Below are 24449 nucleotides of genomic sequence, written 5' to 3'. Positions count from 1 at the left end.
TCAAAATCAATTCAGTCCTCGATCCTTGCAAAGGTAAAACCCCAGTTTATGTTGTGCCTATACCAAAATCTTCAGTTTTGTCCACAGAACTAGTTCCATCTTGGCGCCCGCCGGGTGCGGGGAAAGTTAAGTTGAACTCTGATGGTTCCTTTACCATGGATGGAAGAGCAGGTGCTGGTATGGTTTTGAGAGATTTTAATGGTGCAATTATCTTTTCTGCATGTCGTACATTGTATAGATGTCGTGATGCCTTGGAAGCAGAATTGTGCGCTTGTATGGAGGGTTTATCTTCTGCCCTTATGAGAACTGAGCTACCTATCGAATTGGAGGTTGATTCTTTGGAAGTAGTCAAGATGGTGCAGACAAATGACATCAACAGATCAATTTATGCTTATCTTATTAGAGATCAAGCTGATGATGAGTCTTCGGAAGACTAGTATTACTCATATTCGTAGACCCCAAAATAAAGTTAGTGATTGTTTAGCTATCTTTGCTAGAGAGGAAGGAAGAACCATGACTTGGTTAGGTTCTGGACCTCCCAGAGTTTTGGAACTTGCTGCTTTAGATTGTAACACTGTTGGAGTTTGAGTAATACAAGTTTCTATTCGCAAAAAAAAAGAAAGAAGCAGCAACAACTACTCCTATATGCTTAGATAAACAGCAGTACTGAACCCAAATTTCATTCCTTTTCTTTTGTATTTTTTCTACTCTTTTCTTGTTGTACCGAAACAAAAGTGTAATTCTTTTTCTACCCCCAAAAATTATTTGTTTCCTTTTCATCAATGGGAATCATGCCAATTTTCTAATTAGTTTGATTTGCTTTCACATCAAGAGATTCTTTTATGCAAACTATTTTTCTTACTCCCTCCATCCCACAATATAAGACCGTTTTGCAAGCTACTCCCTTCATCCCACAATATAAGACCATTTTGACACTACGCTAGTGTCAGAAAACGTCCTAAATTATGGGACGGAGGGAGTAAAAATTATCATGTGTTTTTTTTAATCTTTACTCACTGAGACACCATTCTTCAATACACCAGGCTCTTCCACTGTGTTCTGTTCGACTGTTTCTTGGTCTGTGATCTCTGAAACTATGATGAGAAACCTAAACAATCAGCTGCACACTTCGGACATGCCTATGATCTCTGAAACGACTGAGCTACGTACTACTCCCTCCGTCCGAAAATACTTGTCGGAGGAATGGATGTATCTAGACGTAATTTAGTTTTAGATACATCCATTTTCATCCATTTCTCCGACAAGTATTTCCGGACGGAGGGAGTATATGTTATCTGTTTCTTCTCAGTTGAGCATGTCTGGTTGTTCTGATGTGATGGAAGTGGACTCTGCTGTCTCCCATAAACACCGTCAAACTGAAGTTCGACCTAGCAACAGGCGACTAGATATATATGATTCAAGGCCCCCTCCATGGCAGATACTAAGAAGAAAATCCCCCATGTTAAGCCTAGGAGGGTGCCTGGTTTGCCATGCTCTGAACTCCAGCTGAGCCTGTGTCTGTTGTTACCTCCTTGACTGCTAGAGGTTTTGCAGCACCTGGGCGTCAATGAGTGCGGTATTCCAGCTGAAGAATTGTCTGACGCAAAACTCCTGAAGGTTCCTCGTGGCAATGCCAGTGGCGACAGTGCGTTTCAGTAGAAGTGTCTGCTCTACTGTCTTTTGTTTTGAGGTGTGTCTGAACCTTCGTTTTAATTCCTGAACTGCTATCATGTCGTCTATTTTATGGAACATCCTATATTGGAATGAGCGTGGGTTGAACTCGGAAAATAAATGTTTGGCTTTGCGTGACAAGATAGATATAAACAAACCGGATAAAATTTAAACAAACATGACCGATTTCATTCAAGTTTGGACATAATTATATAAAAAGGTCTATATATCGACCGTTTAACTAAAAACTTAAAAAGAAAGTAAACCCTATACCGGACGACCACCTCGTAGGCGTGGCCGCCCTGCCCCGCCGCACTACCGTCGTGTCATCCCTCTAGCGGCGGAAGGGTGCCGGAGGGCCGCGACAACCTTGTCCGACTGTCTGGAACGTTTACATAGTTTTAATAGTTGACATGTTTTTGGATTCATCATTGCACGAATATCGTAATCAGGGCCATGTCCATAGAGAATTAGTGAAATGGTTTCTTCTATTTGCACTTTATAATTTTGAGCAAAACATAGGATATGAACACTTCAAAATTACCCAAAAGGATGACTGTGGCACGCAGAACTTCTCTTGAAATTAAATTACACAGAGGAATAAAGAATATTTCCATGGCTTGTAAAATAGCATGAAACTAGTATGAGACTATGTTATTCACTTATTCCTCCTCTACGTGGGCCATGCCGAAACAAAATCAGGCGTCGTCCTTGATTGACCTAGCTCTCAATGGAGGGGTCAAGGACATGCCCTGCAAAGACAACTGCGCCGGTTGTCTCCTCCACTATTAAGTACGCAAACGGATGGTCGGCTACAAAATCTACTCGAGGAGGTGGCGGACGCATGAAATTACAACCACCGAATAACATTTCTTCTATGGACACAGCCGCGGCTATGGTGCCTTCTTCGTTTACCTCGATGACCGCCTTGTGGATTACGTCGTTCAAGACCAATGGCAAGCCAGATTCATCATCCTCCACCATGTCAGACAAATCGGCTTGATCACTGAACGACAACTGAAGCCCCAGCTTCTTGAGGATGGCGACGACACTGTCATGGAAGGAGAGCTTGAACTTGGGCACCCGGAACTCCCTAACATCGATCTTCTCCCCCGGCAGGTGCTTTTCCAAGAAGTCAGCAGGCTGGGATGCTATCATGTCAACCAGGCCCGGCAAGCCGTCGAGGGCATCCGGAAGGAAGATGCACATAGAAAATCGATCGAGAAACCAGAATCGCGGTTCTTTTCCGTGATCCGTTGGAGATTGCTAGTAAGAATCGGGTTCTTTATGTATCGGTTTGAAAGAAAGAAGAAACGAAAACGGAGCTTGGTAGGTTTGGTTCCAGAGTTGGTTCCGGTATCTGTTTCCTTGGGTTTCTCCTTGACTCACGAGATAGAATTTTGAAGGAGGCCGTGGGGCGTCGTATCGTGTCAGCATCGGAGTCCTCTTCCGATAAAAAGGGCAGAGCACCGTTGTATTCCAGTTCCAATAGGAAGGCCGGTAAACCCCGCAACAGAATGGAACACGGCTGGCATCGAGATCTCAACGGCCTTCCATATATACGCGGACGCCCCACCACCCCGTGGAACCGCAAACAGTCGTACGTAGCCCGAGACGATCGATCGAGAAGCCATGGCGACGGACGACGCCGCAGCCGCGGCAGCAGCAGCGGCCGCCGCAGCCCACGACGCCGACGCGGTGGAGACGGGCAACCTCCTCCGGCGCCGCAACGTCGGGAGCAATGACGACGGGGAGGCGGCGGAGGAGGAGGCCTCCGTGGAGCGGGCCTTCTTGGACAAGCCGGTGCCGACGTGGCGGGAGCAGCTGACAGTGCGCGCCTTCGTGGTGGGCTTCCTCGTCGCCGTCATGTTCAGCATCATCGTGATGAAGCTCGGCCTCACCACCGGCATCATCCCGTCGCTCAACGTCTCCGCCAGCCTCCTCGGCTTCTTCCTCGTCCGCCTCTGGACGTCGGCCATCGAGAGGATGGGCTTCCTCAAGCAGCCCTTCACGCGCCAGGAGAACACCGTCATCCAGACCTGCGTCGTCTCCGCCTACGGCATCGCCTTCAGCGGTAAAACCCAAAACTAAGCTTCCCGCCCGTCGTTTATTCCTTCCGTTTCCGCGCCCTCGATAGGAAGATTGGTGCGTCTGCTCTCTTTAGGCTTGTAGGAAGCCGTGCTGTTTTTGCTTGATTTAGCTGATTCAACCACACCGGAAAAATAGCACATCTTGATCTGCTTTTTTAGATATACAAATAATAATAATAATCTAAGATTCGTGTAGATGAATTTTGGCTCTTCTTCCTGATGCCAATAATAGATTTAGGTTTGCGGCTTTTGCCTGTTGCATGAAGATTTCTGCAAAAGAAATTGGCGATTCCAAAAGTTTTGGAATAACGATCCACAATATAACATCTACTCCGGCCAGTTTTCTTTTTGTGATTATAAAGAACATGAGCGTGCACACACACATGCACACTTATGCCAAGTACTAGCAGGGTTTCTAAATCAGCGACACTTATTTTAGGTCAGAGAGAGTAGATTTTATATGAAGATTTTACCTTTTCACTGCTCTTCCTAACACCAAGAAAATATTTAATATTTAATTTTGCCATTGCACAAAAAAATCTGCTATAAGAAATAAATACAATGTTGGAATGTTGACCCACAAAATAATCATCTACTAGTAGTTATCTAATTCAATGCACTTGTTTTCCCAGCGTTTATATTATGCTAGACCACGGTTGAATTTTGTTTTATGCTCTTCCCAACGCCAAGGCTGATTTAGTTTGGTCGCTGCATGGAATTTTTTATGCAAAATAAAAACTGCTACTGTCAATATGTTTGAAATACCGACCCACAATATAATCATGTAGGCCATGCTCTGATTCAATATTAATTCGAATTTGAACAGGTGGGTTTGGCAGTTACCTGTTTGCTCTGAGCGACACCATAGCTAAGCAAGCAACAGAGGCTAACGATGCTCTGAACATCAAGAATCCCCATCTCGGATGGATAATAGGATTTCTGTTCCTTGTCAGCTTTGTCGGGCTTTTCGCTCTAGTGCCCATGAGAAAGGTAGAAACTTGACTTCCCCAATCTTCATATATACAGTATATTAAAAAATACTTGGCGCCGTTGCCAACTGGAATACTTTGTTGCAGACTATGATTGTGGACTACAAGCTGACGTATCCGAGTGGCACTGCAACTGCTTACCTTATCAATGGATTCCACACACCCCAGGGTGCCGAGCTTGCAAAGTGAGTAACATGCCTTTCTATCCATCTTTCTGTCGTTTCTATAATATGTACAAGTCACAAGAATTATTGACTGACAGAATGCCTGGCCTGTTTCAGGAAGCAAGTTCGTACATTGGGCAAGTACTTCTCGATGAGCTTCGTTTGGGCCTTCTTCCAATGGTTCTACACTGCTGGGAATGACTGTGGATTCAGTTCCTTCCCATCACTTGGCCTTGAAGCTTACAAGAACAGGTTAGCATCATCTTGGTTTCAGCATCAGCTACAATTGTTATGCATCATATATATCCTTATGCCATATGCGTGTCCTCAAATTCAACTATCTGCATCAACCAGGTTCTATTTTGATTTCTCGGCTACTTACGTTGGTGTGGGAATGATCTGCCCCTACATTGTCAATGTATCTCTTCTGATTGGAGGCGTCTTGTCGTGGGGCATAATGTGGCCACTCATAAGCAGCAAGAAAGGAAGTTGGTATCCTGACTCTCTTCCAGAGAGCAGTCTACATGGACTGCAGGCTTACAGGGTACTTGGCTTTTTTGACACAGGCTGCAATGTTTTGCTTTTACAACCACATGTAACTGTTGAGAACTAATAACATCTTAACATCGCAGGTGTTCATAACCATAGCAGTAATCCTTGGGGACGGCCTGTATAACTTCCTGAAGGTATTTGGCAAAACAGTGAAGGCTTTCTACGGGATGTATAAGGAGAAGAAATCGAAATCACTTCCTGTCTCTAACAACGGAACTCCTGTCGCCGCCGTGGAAGCTGAGTCTTTTGATGACAAACGCCGCACTGAACTGTTCCTGAAGGATCAAATTCCCAAGAGAGTTGCAATTGGGGGTTATGTCATTATTGCAGCAATAACGACTGGTTGCCTTCCGCTCATCATCCCACAGCTCAAGTGGTACCACATTTTGGTTGCATATGTCTTTGCGCCTATCCTGGCTTTCTGCAATGCCTATGGATGTGGCCTGACCGACTGGTCCCTGGCCAGCACCTATGGTAAGCTTGGAATCTTTGTGTTCGGTGCTTGGGCAGGCGCTTCGCACGGTGGCGTGCTCGTCGGGCTCGCCGCCTGCGGTGTCATGATGAACATTGTGGGAACAGCTGCTGACCTGATGCAAGACTTCAAAACCGGGTACTTGACTTTAGCCTCACCAAGGTGGCAGGCACTGCCATGGGCTGTGTTATCGCCCCCTGCGTCTTCTGGCTCTTCTACAAGTCCTTCGACATTGGTGTCAGCGATAGCGCTTACCCAGCACCTTATGCCATCATGTACCGCAACATGGCGATCCTGGGTGTCGATGGCTTGTCGGTTCTCCCGAAGAACTGCCTCATGCTATGCTACATTTTCTTTGCGGCTGCATTCGCCATCAATCTCCTGAAAGACTGTGTGCCCGCGAAGGTGGCGAAGTTTGTCCCGATCCCCATGGCGGTCGCGATCCCGTTCTACCTTGGACCATACTTCGCCATGGACATGTGCATCGGCAGTGTGATACTCTTTTGCTGGGAATGGATGAACAAGGCTGAGGCGCAGGCGTTCGCACCGGCAGTTGCATCTGGCTTGATGTGCGGCGACGGGATTTGGGCCCTGCCACAGGCCTTTCTTTCTCTTGCCAACGTGAACCCTCCAATCTGCATGAAGTTCTTGTCAAGGGCCACCAATGCCAAAGTGGATGCATTCCTAGGGAACTAGTCATAGCTGTTGAAATAGCGTCAGATTGTTTTGTTATGAAGTCGAGTAGTGATGGCTTGTCTAAATAGTGTTAGATACTTTCTTTTGATATTTATTATAGATATAGATTATAAGCATAATCGGTGTGTAAAGATAGCTGCTGCTATGTAAAGTAATTTCTTAGTTTGCTTCTAGAAGTATCTCCTGCTGTAAACAATTCACTGCTTTATAATACTGCAAATTGTCCTATTGGCTATGCTTCTTTCATAATGTACATATATTCCAATTTCAGATCAGCCGGCTGAGACATAGATATATCTCTAGTCTTGTTGATAAAGTTCAGAGTTTCAGTAATGTAAACAGGTTTGAACACTTGCAGAGTTGCAGTTCGAGGCCATTGTAAACAGAAACGGTGTATGTTCAGAAAGGCACATCGGCACGTACTCCCTCCGTCCGGAAATACTTGTCATCCATTTTGATGACAAGTAGTATTTGCAAAGGATTTAAGGCTGGAGGAACATACTTGCTTGCTCTCGAGCTAGATCTGCCCTTTCTCCCCACGCCTTTGCTTCCGCCAGAACTGCAAGTGGACGTGAGCGGCGCCGGAGCGCAGGAATCAGCCTCGAAACCGGCGGGGAAACTATCGGCTCGGCGGGGAACAGCTGCGTCTGCGTCCCTCACGGCGCTGATGCATCGTGGTCGGTCGGCCGAGCGCCGGCAGCCGCTGGCTCTGGCCGGAGCGGAGCCATTGAGATGGGTTTGTTTCTTGGTTGGGCAAGCTTTTTTTTTTTTAGAACTTGTTGCTTGGGCTAGTTAGAGCATCTACCACAGTTTATGTTAAATTGTTGGGACAGCTGTTTACGTCAGCAACCAACAACACATCATACAAGCTCTTTAATAAATCGTATGTCAAGAGCAAGTACAATAGAGCTGAGTCATCGGGCTATAAGGAATAAACTAATATATTTCTGCTTAGTTGGAGGAAAGAGAAGATGAGAGAGAAGGTAAGCAGGCTCTTCGTGAAGAGCCAGCTCTAGCACGTGCTCCTAGACATTTTGTGAGAATGAAAGGTGGGCCACATAATAAAAAAGTAGTACACTCTTTTGATCTGCTATTGTACATATTGACTATAAGATGGGCTGTAGATGACATGACACTAGCTTATAGCCAGCAGCTAGCTATACTATTAACCATGCTCTAAGCTGTATGTAAAAGAGAGATATATACCAGACGGGCCCACTCAATGCCTAAGAAACAAACGGGCTTGCCTCGGAGCTTGTGTCTGGAGCGTTGGTTCAGCATCATACGATGTCACTCTCTCTGCTATTATTATGTGACATGTCATCAAAACAGTCTATATGGAAAAATTATTAACATCATCATACAGATGTTGAAGATGCCCTTAGTATACAGAACAAGATTGGGCTTCTAATAAATTTTTGCATTACTCAACAAATCAAGTATTACACATTCCTCAACAAAAGTAGGAAATTCGTAAATGTATGTCCACATTTTTTTTGTGCCATTAAAGCTACCACATTTTTTTGACAAAATGTAATTTTTTTTTGGTGAATAAACTCTTGCATTACTCAACAAGAAAATTTATGAAAATTATTTCTCTCATACATGTCTTTGCAAAAAAAAAGTCTGAAAATCAAGCGGCAAATTTTGGGGAAATTGTTTTCGTAAAGTAAATGTGTGTAAGTTTGCCATGATGGAAAAATTAGTGTAAATGTGTCATGTGTGGGATAACAAAAATTCTCAGATTTACCACAATAAAAATTCCATAAATTTTAAAATAAAAATAAAAATTCCATGATACAAATATTAAAATTGGCATGCTGCGTTTTCTTTGCTAAAAAAAAGAACAGACAATTATTTTTTGCCATGGTTCAAAAATTAAAATTACCATGCATTAAAAAATATATTTACCATGCTACAGATAAGAAAATGCCATGCTCTTAATAGTAAAAATGCCATTTTTAATAAAACTGCCATCCTCCTAATAATAAAAGCGCCATGTTATTAATAATAAATATGTCATGCTCCTAATAATAAAAATGCCACCCTCTCGAGTGTGTGTGCCTCTACCTGTAGTCGATGCCTGTGGTCAGCTCTACCTCGCCGCCCTGTGGGCCCCGTCGCTGCCATCCCTTCCTTCGACAGGCCTGCCGCCTAGCCTCTCCACTGGCCCTCCCGCCTCCCCTTTTGCCAAGCCCCCTACCAAGTCTTCATGGCTACTGTTGCCTAAGCCCATCTCCTCTTCTTGCACCCTAGACCATCGCCCATGCGCAGTTAGTGCAGGAGATGGGTGAGTGGGGGAATGGATAAGTTTGACGGGTGGAGAGTCTCAAGCGAGATGGTTTGCTGGGTTTTTTTTCGAAACGGAGGCATAAGATTTGTCTCATCTATTAAATAAGCAGAGAATAGAGTTTAGAGTTTTACATAACCCCCCACACACAAGCAGCATGAAAAATACTTGCACAAAATTACAGTCCCAAGTTTCTTTGCGTCGGTAGAAATCCATAACTTTGCCTCTTCAAGAATGGATCTAAGAAGAACCGGTGGTGGAGCAAAATTTTGATAAAACACTCTAGCATTCCGCTCGTTCCAAATGGTCCATGAGATGAGAATGGTGAGAGAGGTCATGGCATGCCAGTTTGACTGTCGGTTATCGGTTCGTTTGTCCCACCACTCGTTGACGGATTCATCAAGATGCCACCCAGAGGTGTTGACGTGAGCTAGACCAAGCTTCTCGATGATAGATTTCCATGGCCTAAGCGTGTACCAACACTTGAAGAAGTAGTGAGGCCCCGTTTCTTGTTCTCTCTTGCATAGTTGGCAAAGGCCACAGCTAGCCCAACCACGCCTCTCCAACCGATCGGCGGTCCAAATACGGTTTTGTAGACCTAACCAAGCGAAGAATTTAACCTTTGGGGGGGGGGCAAGCCTTCCAAACCATGCGGTCCATGGGTGAGAGAGTCAAACCAAGGAATTGAGCCTTATATGCGGTGGCCGTCGAGTAGATCCCATCATTCGTGTGCTTCCAAATGATATCATCTTCTGCTTGCCCATCAAGGTGGAAGTCATGAACAAGCATCCAAATTAAGAGTGAAGAATTCGCGAATGTGACCAACGGTTGCTGGTTTTTGTTCTAGAGTGAACGATGCTTTTGGAGCTGAGGTGGTAGGGGACGTGTGCCTAGATCCAACGGCTCCCTGGTCGTTCGCTGACAGTTCCTCCACATGAAACATCACCAAATAGCATTTCCCTACGTTTAGCATCTACAAAATCAAGACTAGGCTTCCTATGCATTGTGCTTGTATACTGAAACTAGATGTGCTTCGGCTACAGTGGTCAACAACATCTGTGAACCTGCATGCCTTGAAGCTCTTGCTTACTAAGAAGGGTTACTCCTTACGGAGGACCTTAATCTCCGCAATATCGTGGTTGCATATGACTGCTTGGTGGTGGCGAGGAATATTAATCAGGGATCTAACAGAAGCTATGGTGCAAAGCACGCTACTTCTTAGGTATAGACCATCATGTTTGGTTGGGTCTTCCGTATACCCTATCATTGTACCTGTAAACATTGTTATCTCTGAGTAACAAACAAAGTGTGTTTGCCAAAAACGGCAAAAAAGGGTTTTGGTTCCTACGATCCCATCCGTCAGATTGGCGTTCCTCCTCGGCTCTGGCCCCCTCTATGACGTCATGTGGTTGTGGGGACCTTGATCTAGGCTTGGGTGATAGATAGGTAGGTTAGGGTGTCTAGGGTATCTAAGGAAGGAGTTAAGACAATGCCGATGGCCTCTCTGGCAAATAAGTCCTTCCTCTTTGTCCATGTCTCACATGTGTCTTCTGCCACCGGCAGGGAGCACGTGGAGGTTGGTCTTCACCGTTTCAAACATCTGTTTGATCGGGCAATGCGTCATTTCCCCTCTTGGATGGAGTTTTCCTCGATCCGGAGGGAAATCTTTGTGTTCCTTCGCAAGGTAGGGACGTCCTTCTTCTTCCCCGGTGGGGTAGGCGACGGCTTGCTTCCTCGCCGATAGAGGTCAAGCTGATCGGAGGACCCATCCTTCATGGACAAGGTACATCATTTATTGAACAAGCCCGGGTGATTCAAGCGGCTTTGAATACTTCAACGAGGACTCCCTGGCAGCCCTCATGGCGATGCTGAAGGATCCTTTTTGCGGCGATGATCTTTTTGGTATGAGTGGGCCTCGTCGTCGGCTTCTCAGGGTGATGGGAGTTTTGTTTTTGTGTCTTGTAGGCTCTTTGTTGTGTATGCCCTTATATATGAATAATAAAGCAGTTGTTCCTATAAAAGGAATAGAGGGGAGATAGGTGGAATTGATGATGTATTGCTTGAGCCACGTGGGTATATATATAGGAGTACATGATCTTCTTGGAGTACAAGACAAGGCACCCCCACCTCGCGCGCAGCCACAACGGCAGAGACACAGACAATGAGACTGGAGAAGAATCTGAAAGTTGTAAGCCAACGGACATCCTCCCCACCCTCCCACCCACCCACCACCACCATAGTCGTAACAGTCAATGCATTGCGGAAGTTGTGGCTGGAGTGAAAACCGACAAAGTTGCTCAAGCAAGGCGCACTACAACAAGAACCCCCCTATACCAACGCATGTCTAGCAACGATATAACAGGATGTGTTGTTTCATCCCGGAAAAAAATGATGCGTTGTTTCCCACCTTCCCCACTTTAGCGCTAACCTCTCCGTGCCCACACCTCCACCTCTTACGCATGAAACGTTTTCCTATTCCCCCATCGTTTTGGCCTTCATCCTAAGCGAGGGACGCACCCACAGCAGCTAGGGTTCCAACCACCGCCGTCCTTTGCCCTCGACTGCCTCCCCTGTTCCCTCGGTTCGTTCAAGAGCCTCAGCCAAGCCATCCTCCCTCGCCACTTTCTCCGCGCGTCGGGGACACACTGGACATCGTCGCCCATCCTCCTTGCGTTGGGGAACGCGTCGCCGCCGTCGTTTCATGCGCATGACCGGAGATGCAGACGCCGGCGTTGTTTCTCCACAGTCCACACAGCAAGGAACCGATGCCCTCGTCTTCCAACTGCAGTAGTTCAGCAGGTCCTATTCTGCTCTCCCGCATCTGTATTTGTACTCTGTCAAGTAATATTGCCCACTGTCCTCGCCCATCTTTGTTTTTCCTTGCCGGCCGCATCTTACAAGCTACAACACCAATGGACCACATCCTCATTGAGGCCTGTCCCTGCATGCGTAGCTGCATATGCTGATTTCAAACCTACTAAGATTTCCTATTTTAGCGCGCATCACTGAAGGGGACAGTTTAACTGACCCACAAGTTTCTTGTTGAAATAAATGTGGGATTCTTCTACCCAAACGTTGAACAAGAGATGATTTCTGCAGAGAGAGAAGTTGAGAACGTGCAAGGTATTTTGCTTAGTGTGGACCGCTGCTTTCTCTCTCTCTCTCTCTGTGTTTGTAAATATTGTGCTCATGTGTTTGTATATCATGCAGGTTTGCAAAGGATATGACCATAATTTCGTGATCAACCAAAAAGGCATCTATTCCTCATCCCTTGATCTCCCAGCTAGAGTTGAGGTAACCAATTCTTAGTTGTTACTTCACGATGGTTCTAATTCACTTACATTCAACCTTGATCTGTTATGGGTTCCGGTTTAATTAAGAACATGTGGCAGGTCGGCAGCAACATCGGCTGTATTACCTTGCCAGCCAAGGTAGCACCGTAGCAGTATAAGTGGAAAAGTAGTATAGTAAATCATGTACTGTAGAAAGTGGTCAGCAGTGACGTAATTTAGAATATGACGTGTGTGCTTATGTCAAGTAGCTACTAGGTCAGTTCAGTTAGCTATAACCGGTTGTAATCAGACCATTCCACTTTCAATACAAATATTCAGCTCAAGTAGTACTCCAACTCTAGTCTCTGGTGTGTGTGCGTTGCACTAGTCTGTGGACATAGCTAGTGTGCAGTCGCTGGTTACAGTTTTCCTCTGCTAGATTGTACTCCAAGAGAGAGCTAGCTACTTGTAGTTTAAGCTAACACTTTTTACTCAACACTCATTTCTTGTGATGCATTACATTTTAATTTTCTTGCAGCTATGTGTGTGCATCAACCGTTACTGATTTTGTTGCTGCTTGTGGCCCGAGTCTTATCTCTGCTTGGGGTGGAGCTGCAAGATCGGACGGAAACCAGCCTTCTTATGGTAGGATCAGTCTCGTATGTTCTTTCCCCCACAGCTAATCAATTATTTTGTGATGTCCTGTCTTGTATACTAATTATGGCATGCTCTTGTCTATACTAATTAGATCACGCATTCCTTCAAGGTGAAGTCAGGGGCTCAGGGTAGACAGTTCATAGTTTTCTTGCTCTTTCCCCTTTCTGTTTGTTAGTTCATTATGCACGTCTTTTTCTATGCATGTGTTGATAACTCCAGTTGTTCCAATCTGATGATGCTTTTTTTCGTTGTGCTGCTTCTGCAAGTTGTGAGAATTTTATTCATGGATCAGGAAATTCTAATGTGTGACTTTGTAGTACTCAGGTAACAACGACATTTTGTCTAATGTATATTATTTACAGATTTTTTGATTTGTTGGCACTAATAAGATTTCTCCTAATACACCATAGCAAGCATGACTAATAAGTCGTCCCAAGAATCGGTAGTACAGGAGTGATGTGACCCAAAGCTAACTAGTGCAGAGACCATTGGAAAATGGAAATATTCAATTATGTATAGTTGGTATAACTGGTTACCTAGAATACTTATCATTTAGCCGGTTGCTGAATTCATCTCACTATTACTATAATATATTTTTTGGAGATAATTTTTTGTAGTAAATACAAGCTGATGATTGTTCACAATGAATAGCCATCCGATTGGTCAAAGGTACTCGGTGTTTCAATACGTAGTTTTTTATCTTAACGAGCCATAGTTATTCAGAACACGTGCACGACAATTAAGAGAAATATAATGGCCTCAGTTTACAAAGTAAGGGTGAAGACTCAAAGTCCCTCTGTTTGTACTACATAGCATGGCAATGACCCTTTCGCTAGTGTGTATTTTTATTATTTCTTTACAGAGCGATGCTATAGATGATGCAAGTATCTGCACTTTGCACTTCTGCATTTTGGTCTTTTTTATAGAAAATGGACTGGAACAATAAAACTATATAATGATAGTTCATATAATATTGAATTGACGCGAGATGCAAAAAAAAACAATTAGTACACGGATATAGGTCGCATAATCTACAATGTTGTTTAATAATTGTTGTAGATGTTTTTACAATCAGATTATTAATTAGCCTAGGGGTGGCTTTTGAACCGAAAACCGAAAAACCAAACCGAACTGAACCATATTAACCAATTTATCTATTAATTCGGTAATATGATTTTTTGTTCGGTGGGAAATTTTAAGGTTGTTCGGTGTTTGGTTTTTTTCGGTTTCCAGTGTCCAAAAACCGAATACACCGAAAAGACCGATATGTACGATACCCCATGCAATACCTTGTTTTCGAAAGTGCAGCGGGGGCGCGTCCTTTGGCAAATACTTGTTGGTTGTGGCAGACGTCAGGCCAGCCGCTAGATGAGTTTCTAATCTCACAATCTAACTAGTACTCGTAGGAGTATGTATGCATGCCAGGCGCTTGGTTATGGAAGTAACTAGCAATTAGTGTATCAATTAGTGCATGAGTTGCTTAGTTTACACGCATCACACATATTCTTCCGTACATAATACATGTAACGCCCCATGTGATTTTACACTTAGTTATGTTCACTAGTTTGCTTGACTGAATAAAGCACAGACTGATGTTAAGGTTGCTAGCTCTTGTGATATATACTGATGAGTGCATGTATTTTGGTTTTTCGGTTAACCGAATAAACTGAACCGATATATTATAGTTAATATGGTTCGGTTTCTAAATATTGTGTGATTAATTCGGTTTCCATTTCTTCAAAACCGAAATTATAAAACACCGAATAAACCGAACCGTATTAATCATATAAACCGAATGCCCAGCCCTATTAGCCCACCTCTGTGTACAAATCTTAGTCTTGGTAAAAAAACATTTGTACAGTGCTCCTTTAAATTTTACTTCTCTATTAACCTGATTTTCTTTACTGTAATTGCTCATCTCCTATTGTTATTTTGTAGATTACCAAGATAAATTGAGGATGCATGACTCAGATTTTGATTGAAAGGCTAAGAAGATTTTGTTTCCAAGGCAAACAGTTGGGCTACTACAAGACAACTAGAATGTAACTTTAAGTATCAATGTTTCAAACATTATAGTTTGACTGTGTTCTTTGTAATGCCACATATTTGATTTAATATATGAGACTTGTTTGTTTATTATATTGTTTGTTGATTGCAAGGTCAAGAATTGGCTTACTACTAGATAGTTTCACCTCTTGTAATTTTTGGACCATGTTCTTTGTAATACCACATATTTGATTTAATACATGAGACTTGGTTGTTTATTATATTGTGGGTCATATGCACTATCGGCGTTGACCTAATAATTTTTGATGCAATATATGAAAATCATTAATTGTTCGTGCTATCTAGAGAAGCTTCTAGAATCCTTTTGTGCAATGTCATCACAAACGCATATGAAGTGTTGTTGGGCCCTAGCTTTATATGTTGCTACCTAACAACGCTTCTACATGCTGTTTACCAACGCATGTATATATGTTGTTGTAGATCCTTCCAACGCCACCAACGGCAACGCATACTAATACGTTGGTGTAGACCCTAGCAACATATATATGGGCATACGACAACGCATTGATGCGTTGCTAAAGGGGGGGTTCCTGTTGTAGTGGCGGTAGCCCTTTGTGCCATTGTCGAGGTAGCTGAGAGGGTAGGGTGGTTTAGTCATGATCAAGGTAGCCGTGCAAGGGATACCGTGATCGATGTCGAGTCGGGGATGGTCGGTGTCGAGGTAGTCACCGTGGAGATGCGGGCGCAAGGAAGCACCATGTAGTCAGGGGCGCAGTTGTGTGCCACGAAGAAGATGGTATTGACGAGACGCCACACCAGGTTGCCTAGCCTGGGGATACGTTGTGGACGAAGGCACGTGTCAGTGTTGGCAGCACAGGGCATGCGTAGACGGGAAGAAGTCGGTATTGACGAGGCGCCGCACCAGGTTTGCCAAGCCCCGGGACACGTCGTGGACGAAGGCACACATCGGTAGTTGCCAGCTCCGGGCATGCGTAGACGGGACCAGCACGAGTTGTACGCCATGTTGGAGGGACCAACAGAGGAGGAGTCGACGACGGTTGCGGCGCCAATCGGCGGGGTAGAATGTGCCGATGCGTTCTCGGTTGTCGGAATAAATGAAGTGGTCGGGGAAGATGACGACGACGCTGACGATGAGTTGGTGCTGGACGAAGACGAAGAGGTAGTCGGCGGAACCAGAGGCTGTCTGTGGAGGCAGCCCTAAATAATCATGATACTCAACAGTTCTAAAGGAAATTTGTGAGCGGAAACATGTATGAGTAAATCCTTGCAAGAAAAATCAGTAGCCTTGAAAAACAAGCCGTAGTTGTGGAATGACTTCTGAATTCATATATTCCTCAAAAGAATATTCTGATTTCATACATAGTTTCCCACAGGAAATATATTCGAGGAAAGAAAAAATGGTTTGTTATAGTCTAGTACAGTAGTCTCTGTGAGTATACAGTTAACTAAAGTATTATGGAGAGAAGCAATCACTGGATAACCATGTCCGTTGATTAATCATCCGGTCACACGAGCTTTTTGTTCGATATATCACACTGTGGCATTCATATCAGATAATCAGTGGCATCGAGTTGAAACTGCATCGCCAACAGTAATTTAGCTGTGCGCCTTATCCAGAGTTCTCTTGAGATCAAGAAGTTTTGACCACGTTTGGCTGTAACGCTTCTTCTGGTTACCAGCACCTGCAAATTCACAAGATGAACAACTGTTACAGCGATGTACAGTAAAAGCAACCAATCCAATGTACTAGTTGTTGCAGCTCGTCTTAGTCCTTACGTTTCCACACGACAGGAGACTTCTCACACGCCTCCGAACATGAACTCTGAATGATGACAATCAGTAAGAGGTTTGTTTGTCGACAATCGACAGTTCGACATGACATGCTGCAAGTGCATACCTTGGCTGACGCTGTTAGTCGTATTGTCTCTTGGATTGACGAGTCGATATCGATTTCTGTTCCTGGCTTCACATACATGACCTGCTCTAAAAGAAATAAACGTAATGGTTACGGTAAATTACATATAGCATCAGAGCTAGGTAAATCATATCACGTACTGACGGATCGCTGTCTCCGATTTCAGGCAACCCGCTCTGGTCTTTCCTGGAGGAAGACAGCACCGTAATGTCGAACTGCTCATCAATCTGCAACGGGGTCCCAGGATCTAATGCTTTCAGTTAACTTGAACAGTTTCCAAATGTGCCATCTTTTCTCTGAACATGGAATTTTTTACAGCTGATCAGCAGTGTGGTGTACCTTTGTGCAGTATGGGGCGGAGCAGGAATCGCATATTTTGGTGAGCGATGTGACCACTCGCCCTTTGATCGACATTCCGAACTGGGTGTGCTGAAAGCAGACGAACATCTCACAGCTATCAGTCAGCTGCTCACTTGCTCGGTGCATATTTTCTCTGTCAGTTACCTGCTGGACTAGAAGGTGCACCAGGACGTCGGCGTCGCTCTGCCCCTCCTCGATCAGGTCGTCCAGCCTCAGCTGCCGGAGCGTCAGCTCGAAGTCGCTGCTCCACTGATCCCCTCCGCCGCGCGACGTCCCGACGGACACCAGGCTCTGCCGCGCGCCGGGCCCCCTCCGGCGGCTCCTCCTGAGGCTCTGGATCGAAGCAGATGATGCGGTGAGCAGCTCATGGACATTCAAACTCAAACTGCTACCCACGAGTTATTCAAGCACTGGCTACCAGTAGATCAGCAATTCACCTGTGTAACCTGGACCCTTTTCGGTGACTCGGCGGGGTAATCATCCTCGGTTGGGAGCTGCGCGTGAACGGCGAGGCTTCTGCATCTTCCGTGGCTCCTGCTGCCCGCCAGCTGTGCTGTGATCGGATACGGCAGCAGCCTCACCGCGGGGCTGCACTTGCAGGCTCTCGCCATTGTTGTCGAGCTGAGAGCAGAGCTTCGGCCGGCTGTGCTAGCTGCATGCGTACCGTAGCAAACGGAGTCATGGGGATACGATTGCCTTATCCTCTTGCAACTCCCTGGCGTCACTGATGTGTGGTACTGGTGCATGGTGCGTTTACGTACGTGACCGGTGCTGACTGAGCCACACCCTGCTCTCCGGACCGATAAACGCCACGCCTGGCCGTGGATGAGCTTGACCCAGCTCAAGCTCGACGGCAGGTTTTGGAAGAGGTTCAAAGCCCCCATGATTGCATGATGATATGGTCAATCCGGCTCTGAGCATCCACCAGGACATGTCGTTCAAATGGTGGGGGGCACGGAATGCACGGTCAGGAGAGTCAGGGCCCGTCTCTGCTCCGGTTCCTGACCATTCACGAACAAATGCCGTCGAGACAGGAGGGAGCTAGCGGGATATACAATCCGGATCCCAGCTTCCATGCCTGCAAACACATGGGAAACGCACGCAGCTTCATCGTCGTATCAGTTCAGTGGGCATCGTCTGCTCACATCACCATTCCAAAGCTCCGCACTACCAGCCGACTCTGCTTTTGGTATCTTCGAATCGTTGACGCTCGCTTACTCTCGATCGGATTCCATGTCTTCCTTTCTACTTTTCGGCCTTCAGACGTACCGCTAGATCATCACTTTTCTGGCGTGTGCAGCAGACTGCCCGTATCGTGGAAATCCACTCATCCGAAGGGCAGGCATTTCCACGTGAGAGCAATCTATAAGGGATCGGCTATAGGTCAGTCGGTTCAAAATGAATTTTCGGTCAGTTGATTGACCCCAAAATCGTTTCAGCCAAGCATATAGAGATTGGATAGAAACTCGTTTCAGAAAAAAATAATCAAATAATAAAAAAATTCGCCCATATTTTACACAGAAATTGGGCCTTTTATAATATACACAAAAATAAGCATATAATAATGAAAAATTGCACACAGTTCGCACCTAAATTGCGCTTTTTCATAGTATGCAAAAACAAACATTGGTACTACCATTTAAAAGATCAAATAATGGAGTTTTCTAGAAAAGAATGAATTAGTGGTTTTTGTATCACCATTTAAGAAGAAATAAAAATAAAAAAATAAGTTTCTAAGAAAGAATGAATTGATATCATTAGTATTACCGTTTAAGAAAAAATAAAATAAAAAATAAAACAAATAATGAAAAAATATGCACACAATTTACACAGAACGTGTCTTCTTATCATATGCAAGAATACACAGATAATAGAGGAATTTTCAGAAATAAGAAGTTTTCGAACAAGGAATGGACTAGTGACATAGCAATTACCATTAAAGAAGAAAGAAAATGGAATAAAAACTAAAACAAAACCAAAATAATGAAATTTTCTAAGAAAGAAAGAAAGAATTAGTGGCTTTGGTATTACCCTTTAAGAAGAAAGGAAAATTAAGAAACCTAAAAAAAATCTAAGGAAGAGTGAATTAGTGGCACTGGTATTGCCCTAGAAGAAGAACGCAGCTGGAAAAAAAATCTAAACTGAGAAATGACAAAATTTGCACAATACACAAAAAATGTGCTTTTTAAAATATGCAAGAATAAGCATACAACAGTGGAATTTCCACAAAATTTAAGTTTCAAATAAGTAAATAACTAGTGGCATTGGTATTACCCTTAAATAAGAAAGAAAATAAAACAATAACTAAAATAAATCAAAATAATGATATTTACTAAGAAAGTATGAATTAATAGCATTGTTCGTACCGTTTAAGAAAAAACACAAACAATGACGAAATTTACATAATTTATATAGAAAATATGTTTTTTTTGTAATGTTCAATACACATATAATAGTAAATTTTCGTAGAAAGAAGTTTCCTAAGAAGAAATGAATTAGTGGAATTGGTATGGCTCCTAAAGGAAGAAAGAAAATGAAATATAAACTAAAATAAAATCGAAATAATAAACTTTTTAATGAAGAATGCATTAGTGGCATTGGCATTACCCTTGAGGAAAAATGATAATAAACAAACCAAATAATGACAATACATACAATTTACATAGAAATTGCACCCTTTTTTCATAGAAAGTGCAAGCATATAATACTGGAATTTTCTCATAAAGAAGTTTCATAAGAAGGAATGAATTAGTGGCATTGGCAATACTCTTTAAGTAAAAAAGAAAAAGAAATAATAAATTAAAACTAAAATCAAAATGATGAAGTTTTTAAGGAAGAATGAATTAATGGCATTGGTATTACCCTTTAAGAAAAATAAAATTATGAGAAAATATGCAATTTACATAGAAATTGTGTTTTTTAAAATATGCAAGAATAAACATATATAATAGTGAGATTTCGCAAAAGAAAGTTTACTAAGAATGCATGAATTAGTGGCATTGGTATTACCTTAAAGAAGATGGAAAATGAAATAAAATCTAAAATAAAATAAATAGTGAAGTTTTGTAAGAATGGATGAACTAGTGGCATTGGTATTACCCTTTAAGAACAAATGGACTTAAAATAAATACTTAATAAACTTGCACACAACTTTGTATTACAAGTACACTTTTTAAATATGCAAAGAATAAGCATATACTAGTGTAATTTTCACACGCCACGTGTGTACATTTTTACTCATCCAACATGCCAAAAATAACCATGCATATAAAAGAGAAAGCAACTAAAAATAAAAAGCAAAAACAAATAGACGCACAAAATAATTAGGCAATGTGTAACGGGCTTCAAGACCAACAGGAAAATTGACTTACCCCAAACAAGGACAAGTCAAAAAATTCATCGTAAGAAAAAAATTGACTTATCACGAACAGGAGCAAGTCAAAAATCAGCCTAAGAATCCATGAAACAACACAAGAAAAAAGAAACCCGGCACGGATCTTCATAAAAGAATGAACGGTCAGAAAATTGACTTACCCTTATAGCTAAAGTGTAGATATAATCCCCTTGAAGATTGGCTCGCGGGCGTTGCCACAAAAACCATGTTAAAAAATGCATAAATAGACGCTTGAGCACAACTAAAACTAATGAAACAACAAATGTATGAGTGTACCCGGTTTATCTTTGAAAACAATAAAATCTAGGAATCAGACCAAAAAATTATTACAAAAAGAGAATAACTTTAATTAAACTTTACGCCATGCCATCTTTCAACAAAAGCGTGAAGCATGAACGATATTTTTTTTCTCTCCAAGCGACCAACACATATATCACCGTGATCACACAAAAAAGGGCAAAAAAAATAACTTTGGACTCACATGCATGAGTTGACTCTTCGGCAAAAAAATATATACATGACTTGATGAATTGGCATGGTTTGCATGGATAGGTTAATCCTAAATAGTAAATTATGAGTGTATGCATGACTTAAAAAAAACATGCATGACTTGATGGATGACATGGTCTGCATGGATAAATTAATGCAAAAGAGTGACTTATGAGAACATGCACGACTTATTTTTTTTTGCGAGGATAAGGTAGTTTTATTAATGAGTAACATTGTTACAATCAATAGGCCATATTTCCTCGATACATGGTGGAGCCGAGGTCAACCACACAGCAGTTGTGCTCTCGGTGCGGCTATAATTGGCCAAATGATCTGCAACTCTATTTTGACTACGAGAAATTTTCTGCGGATAAAACTCCCTACCAGACATTAACTCTTTGATCTCACTTATTGATGTTACACAATTTTGTTCAAATGATTTTTAATAATTGAGGCGATGTTCGAAGCACGCATGTGCAAAGAAATCTAGTAGTGAGGCCTAACTATTTGGATATACTCACTCTGTATCAAAATATACAACGTATTTTAGGCTCAGTCTAAGCTAAAAAAGTGGGAAATACACTTTGGTTCCTGGTTGTATCTACTCCTCATATGGGATTTTTTTTTACAAAAAAGTCAAAATAGTTCAGAAGTTTTTTTAGAATAAACTCGACTATTCTTTTGCACTAGTATAATAGATTTTTCACGAATAAAAAACCAGTGTTCACTTTAGGGCAAAAAGATAAAAATTATTTGCTATTTAGGTCACTATTCACATTAGTTTGGCCGAAAATTTGTTTTTTAAAAGAAGTCGAAGGGTTTTATTCTTTGTGGAATGCTTTTCACAAGTACAATGGAAGATCAAGTTTATTTCAAAAATATTTTCAGAATTTTTTAATCTTTTATTTAATTACTACTTTTTATATAGTGTGTAGATACACCCAGGAACCAAATGTATGTGTCCTCGAAAACATCTTATATTTTGATAGAGAGGGAGTATAGTAGAAGATAACTGGGCTACATGGTTCCAGCTTCAATTGCCTAACTCTTACATATTCAAAGTCCACCTAAAGCTATATGCACACTTTTTTTTTTGGCGACAAGCTATATGCAAACTTAAACACGAATTCCAATAAAAGTCATAATAAGTTTTTTTTTTGGAAAATTTTTTGATCTATTCATAACTGTCAAGATAGTATAAAGAACAACAGAAAAAAAATTACATCTAGGTTTGTAGACCATCTAGCGACAACTAAAAGTATTAGAGCGAGCCAAAGACGCATCATGGTGGGTGAATGAAAAGTTCCGGTCGAATACATTTTAATCAAAATATAACTGAATGAAGCAAACAGGAAGTTCGGCCGGTGTTCAAGTCGTTACCTAACATTGTTGCGGAGTGGTGAACGAAACTGAACAAAATATCGTACCACCTTCCGTCATGTTTTGTTTTCTTCATGCCTTTGCTAGCATATGGCCAAACGTGCCACTTTATAGTTTCCATATCCTTTGCCTAGTAGTGCGTACACTACATCCTATTACGCACGTGCCGCGCGCAGCTATCTCAAAACCAATAGGCACTAGTAGTACTATGGCATACTGACATTGACTTAGAAACCTCCAAAACGTGCCATTACATTACGAAGATATTTGGGCACTGCTTTGGCACACCGCAATGAAAAAAGTCGTGAATGCTTGGAGGTTGCCACCAACTTGTATGCAAGAAATAATCTATAGAAACGAAATATCATAAAAATTATTCCTTTTGTGAAACAATGAGTACAATGTAAATATGTGTCAGCGCATGCGCACGCACACACGAAGTCACCAGAAATGTATTGATGAGGTAATAAAATGTTCTGATCATTGAATTAATGGTGGCTCTTTATGTACATTAGATTTTGGTGGGAGAAGTCACTGATAGGTCAAAGAGATACAAATACTATAAATTATATAATAAGTTTTATTTTTGTAGGGGGTGGGTTTATATGTTTGCTTGTATGGAATTTGGCCATTGACCATTCAGATAGTTTATGCATTACATTCTTGTTGCATCGCAAGAAATGCATTTCAAACCCTGTTTAAGAGTAACCAACCGAAAAACTTTTAAGAGCGCACACAACTATAATCTTTTTGTTGATTCTTAGTTGTCTGTTTTTTTTCAGTAAATCTAACTATGGCAAATATGTTGTAAATGTTACGGTTCTTATTTATGGATTTCTTTTGGTATGGGGATGGTATTTTTTTTTTCATTAACTAGAGGATACCCTGTGCATTCCTGTACGAATTGGTTGATGAAAAATCTGAGTTGATAACATGAAAACCAAAATTAAACACACATATGAATTATTATATTTGGTTATGTATAGTTGTAAATATTTATTGAATATAAGTACAATAATTGAATGGAAAACATCTTCCCATGCATGGTTCAATCTTGTGGTGGGTACTTTATGCATGGTTGCATGTTGAGGTGGGCCTTCTCCCATTCATAATTGTATGGTGAGATGACATGCTTGCAGGTTTAGATAATTAAGTTAGTGGGAATAACTCTTAGGTATATATAGGATTAATTAGTTTCTTATGGGTCTGTAAAATGGCTACAAGAGGAAAACTAAAGCCGAATAACCCAAAATTATGACACCAAAATGTTATCTCTCGCTAAAAACCATGAGGTGTGATCTTTTATCTTTTGCAGAGCACTTGGTAAACTGGGATGAGGACTAGCAAAACATCTCATGTTTCTTTCCGAGTTCTCCAAATAGCAAGCATGGCGATATATTTGGTGCCTTACTTTGCAACCTTGTATCTTATGATATGAGAGTCCATCAGTTGACAACCAATTATAAGATACTCCCTCTGTCCCATAGTATAAGAACGTTTTTGACACTACACTAATGTCAAAAACATTCTTATATTATGGGACGGATGGAGTATAAGCTATCCAAACCACAACCTTGGTCCAAACCTTGATTGTGAAGTGACGTCGGAAAAGAAGGGGGACTTCGGTTCTGTCTTGAAAAGGGGGTAGAGACCATACTTTATCCAATCCTCATGGGCAAGACGGTGGGTGGGCATTCGGCTATCTATTTGAAGGCACGAGGCACAAATAATTTTCACGCATGAAGGGCCCAAGCTTATAAAAAGGAGGTGAGGCCATATGGATGTGTGTCACAGCGGAACCCTTGAATTGTGCTTTGTATGCTCAAACGATAATGTACATATATGGGGCATGTCCAAACTCCAATGTACCTTCTCTAGAACATAAAGATTCTCTAGACTAACACAAACACAAGCTAATTCTAGGGCATGCTCCCTCCTACTCCCCTCTCGACGCTAGTGGCAGTGATCTTCCATTTTTTTGTTGGTTGTCTCGTGCACATGTTCTTCCTAGTAAATATGGCACATCACAC

At 42.3% G+C, this 24449-nt stretch overlaps 2 protein-coding genes, 1 long non-coding RNA gene and 1 pseudogene across 3 annotated transcripts; 2 read left to right on the top strand and 2 right to left on the bottom strand.

Moving 5' to 3' along the window:
- Positions 1–2363: 2363 nt before the first annotated feature.
- On the bottom strand, positions 2364–3539 carry LOC119361018 (putative serpin-Z8). Its single transcript, XM_037626419.1, has 2 exons — positions 3276–3539; positions 2364–2937 (listed from the first exon to the last, which is right to left on the bottom strand). The coding sequence occupies exons 1-2, from the start codon at positions 3537–3539 to the stop codon at positions 2392–2394; spliced, it is 810 nt and encodes a 269-aa protein (XP_037482316.1). The 3' UTR covers positions 2364–2391.
- LOC119364956 lies at positions 3468–6862 on the top strand (annotated as a pseudogene).
- A 4534-nt stretch (positions 6863–11396) lies between these two features.
- Positions 11397–14989, top strand: LOC119364955. The gene is made up of 3 exons (XR_005175247.1): positions 11397–12047; positions 12135–12218; positions 12735–14989. It is a non-coding gene; the product is annotated as an uncharacterized LOC119364955 (long non-coding RNA).
- Positions 14990–16184: 1195 nt separating this feature from the next.
- LOC119364954 (large ribosomal RNA subunit accumulation protein YCED homolog 2, chloroplastic-like) lies at positions 16185–17953 on the bottom strand. Its single transcript, XM_037630531.1, has 7 exons — positions 17594–17953; positions 17301–17489; positions 17136–17225; positions 16937–17023; positions 16779–16859; positions 16658–16703; positions 16185–16563 (listed from the first exon to the last, which is right to left on the bottom strand). Exons 1-7 carry the CDS (start codon positions 17900–17902, stop codon positions 16478–16480), a joined length of 888 nt encoding a protein of 295 aa, XP_037486428.1. The 5' UTR covers positions 17903–17953; the 3' UTR covers positions 16185–16477.
- Between the last annotated feature and the right edge of the window lie 6496 nt (positions 17954–24449).

This window comes from Triticum dicoccoides, chromosome 2B (genome assembly GCF_002162155.2).
Source record: "Triticum dicoccoides isolate Atlit2015 ecotype Zavitan chromosome 2B, WEW_v2.0, whole genome shotgun sequence".
In the NCBI taxonomy this organism is placed as follows: Eukaryota; Viridiplantae; Streptophyta; class Magnoliopsida; order Poales; family Poaceae; genus Triticum; species Triticum dicoccoides.
Note: the sequence above shows the minus strand (reverse complement) of the source record. Positions and strands in the feature narration are given on the sequence as shown.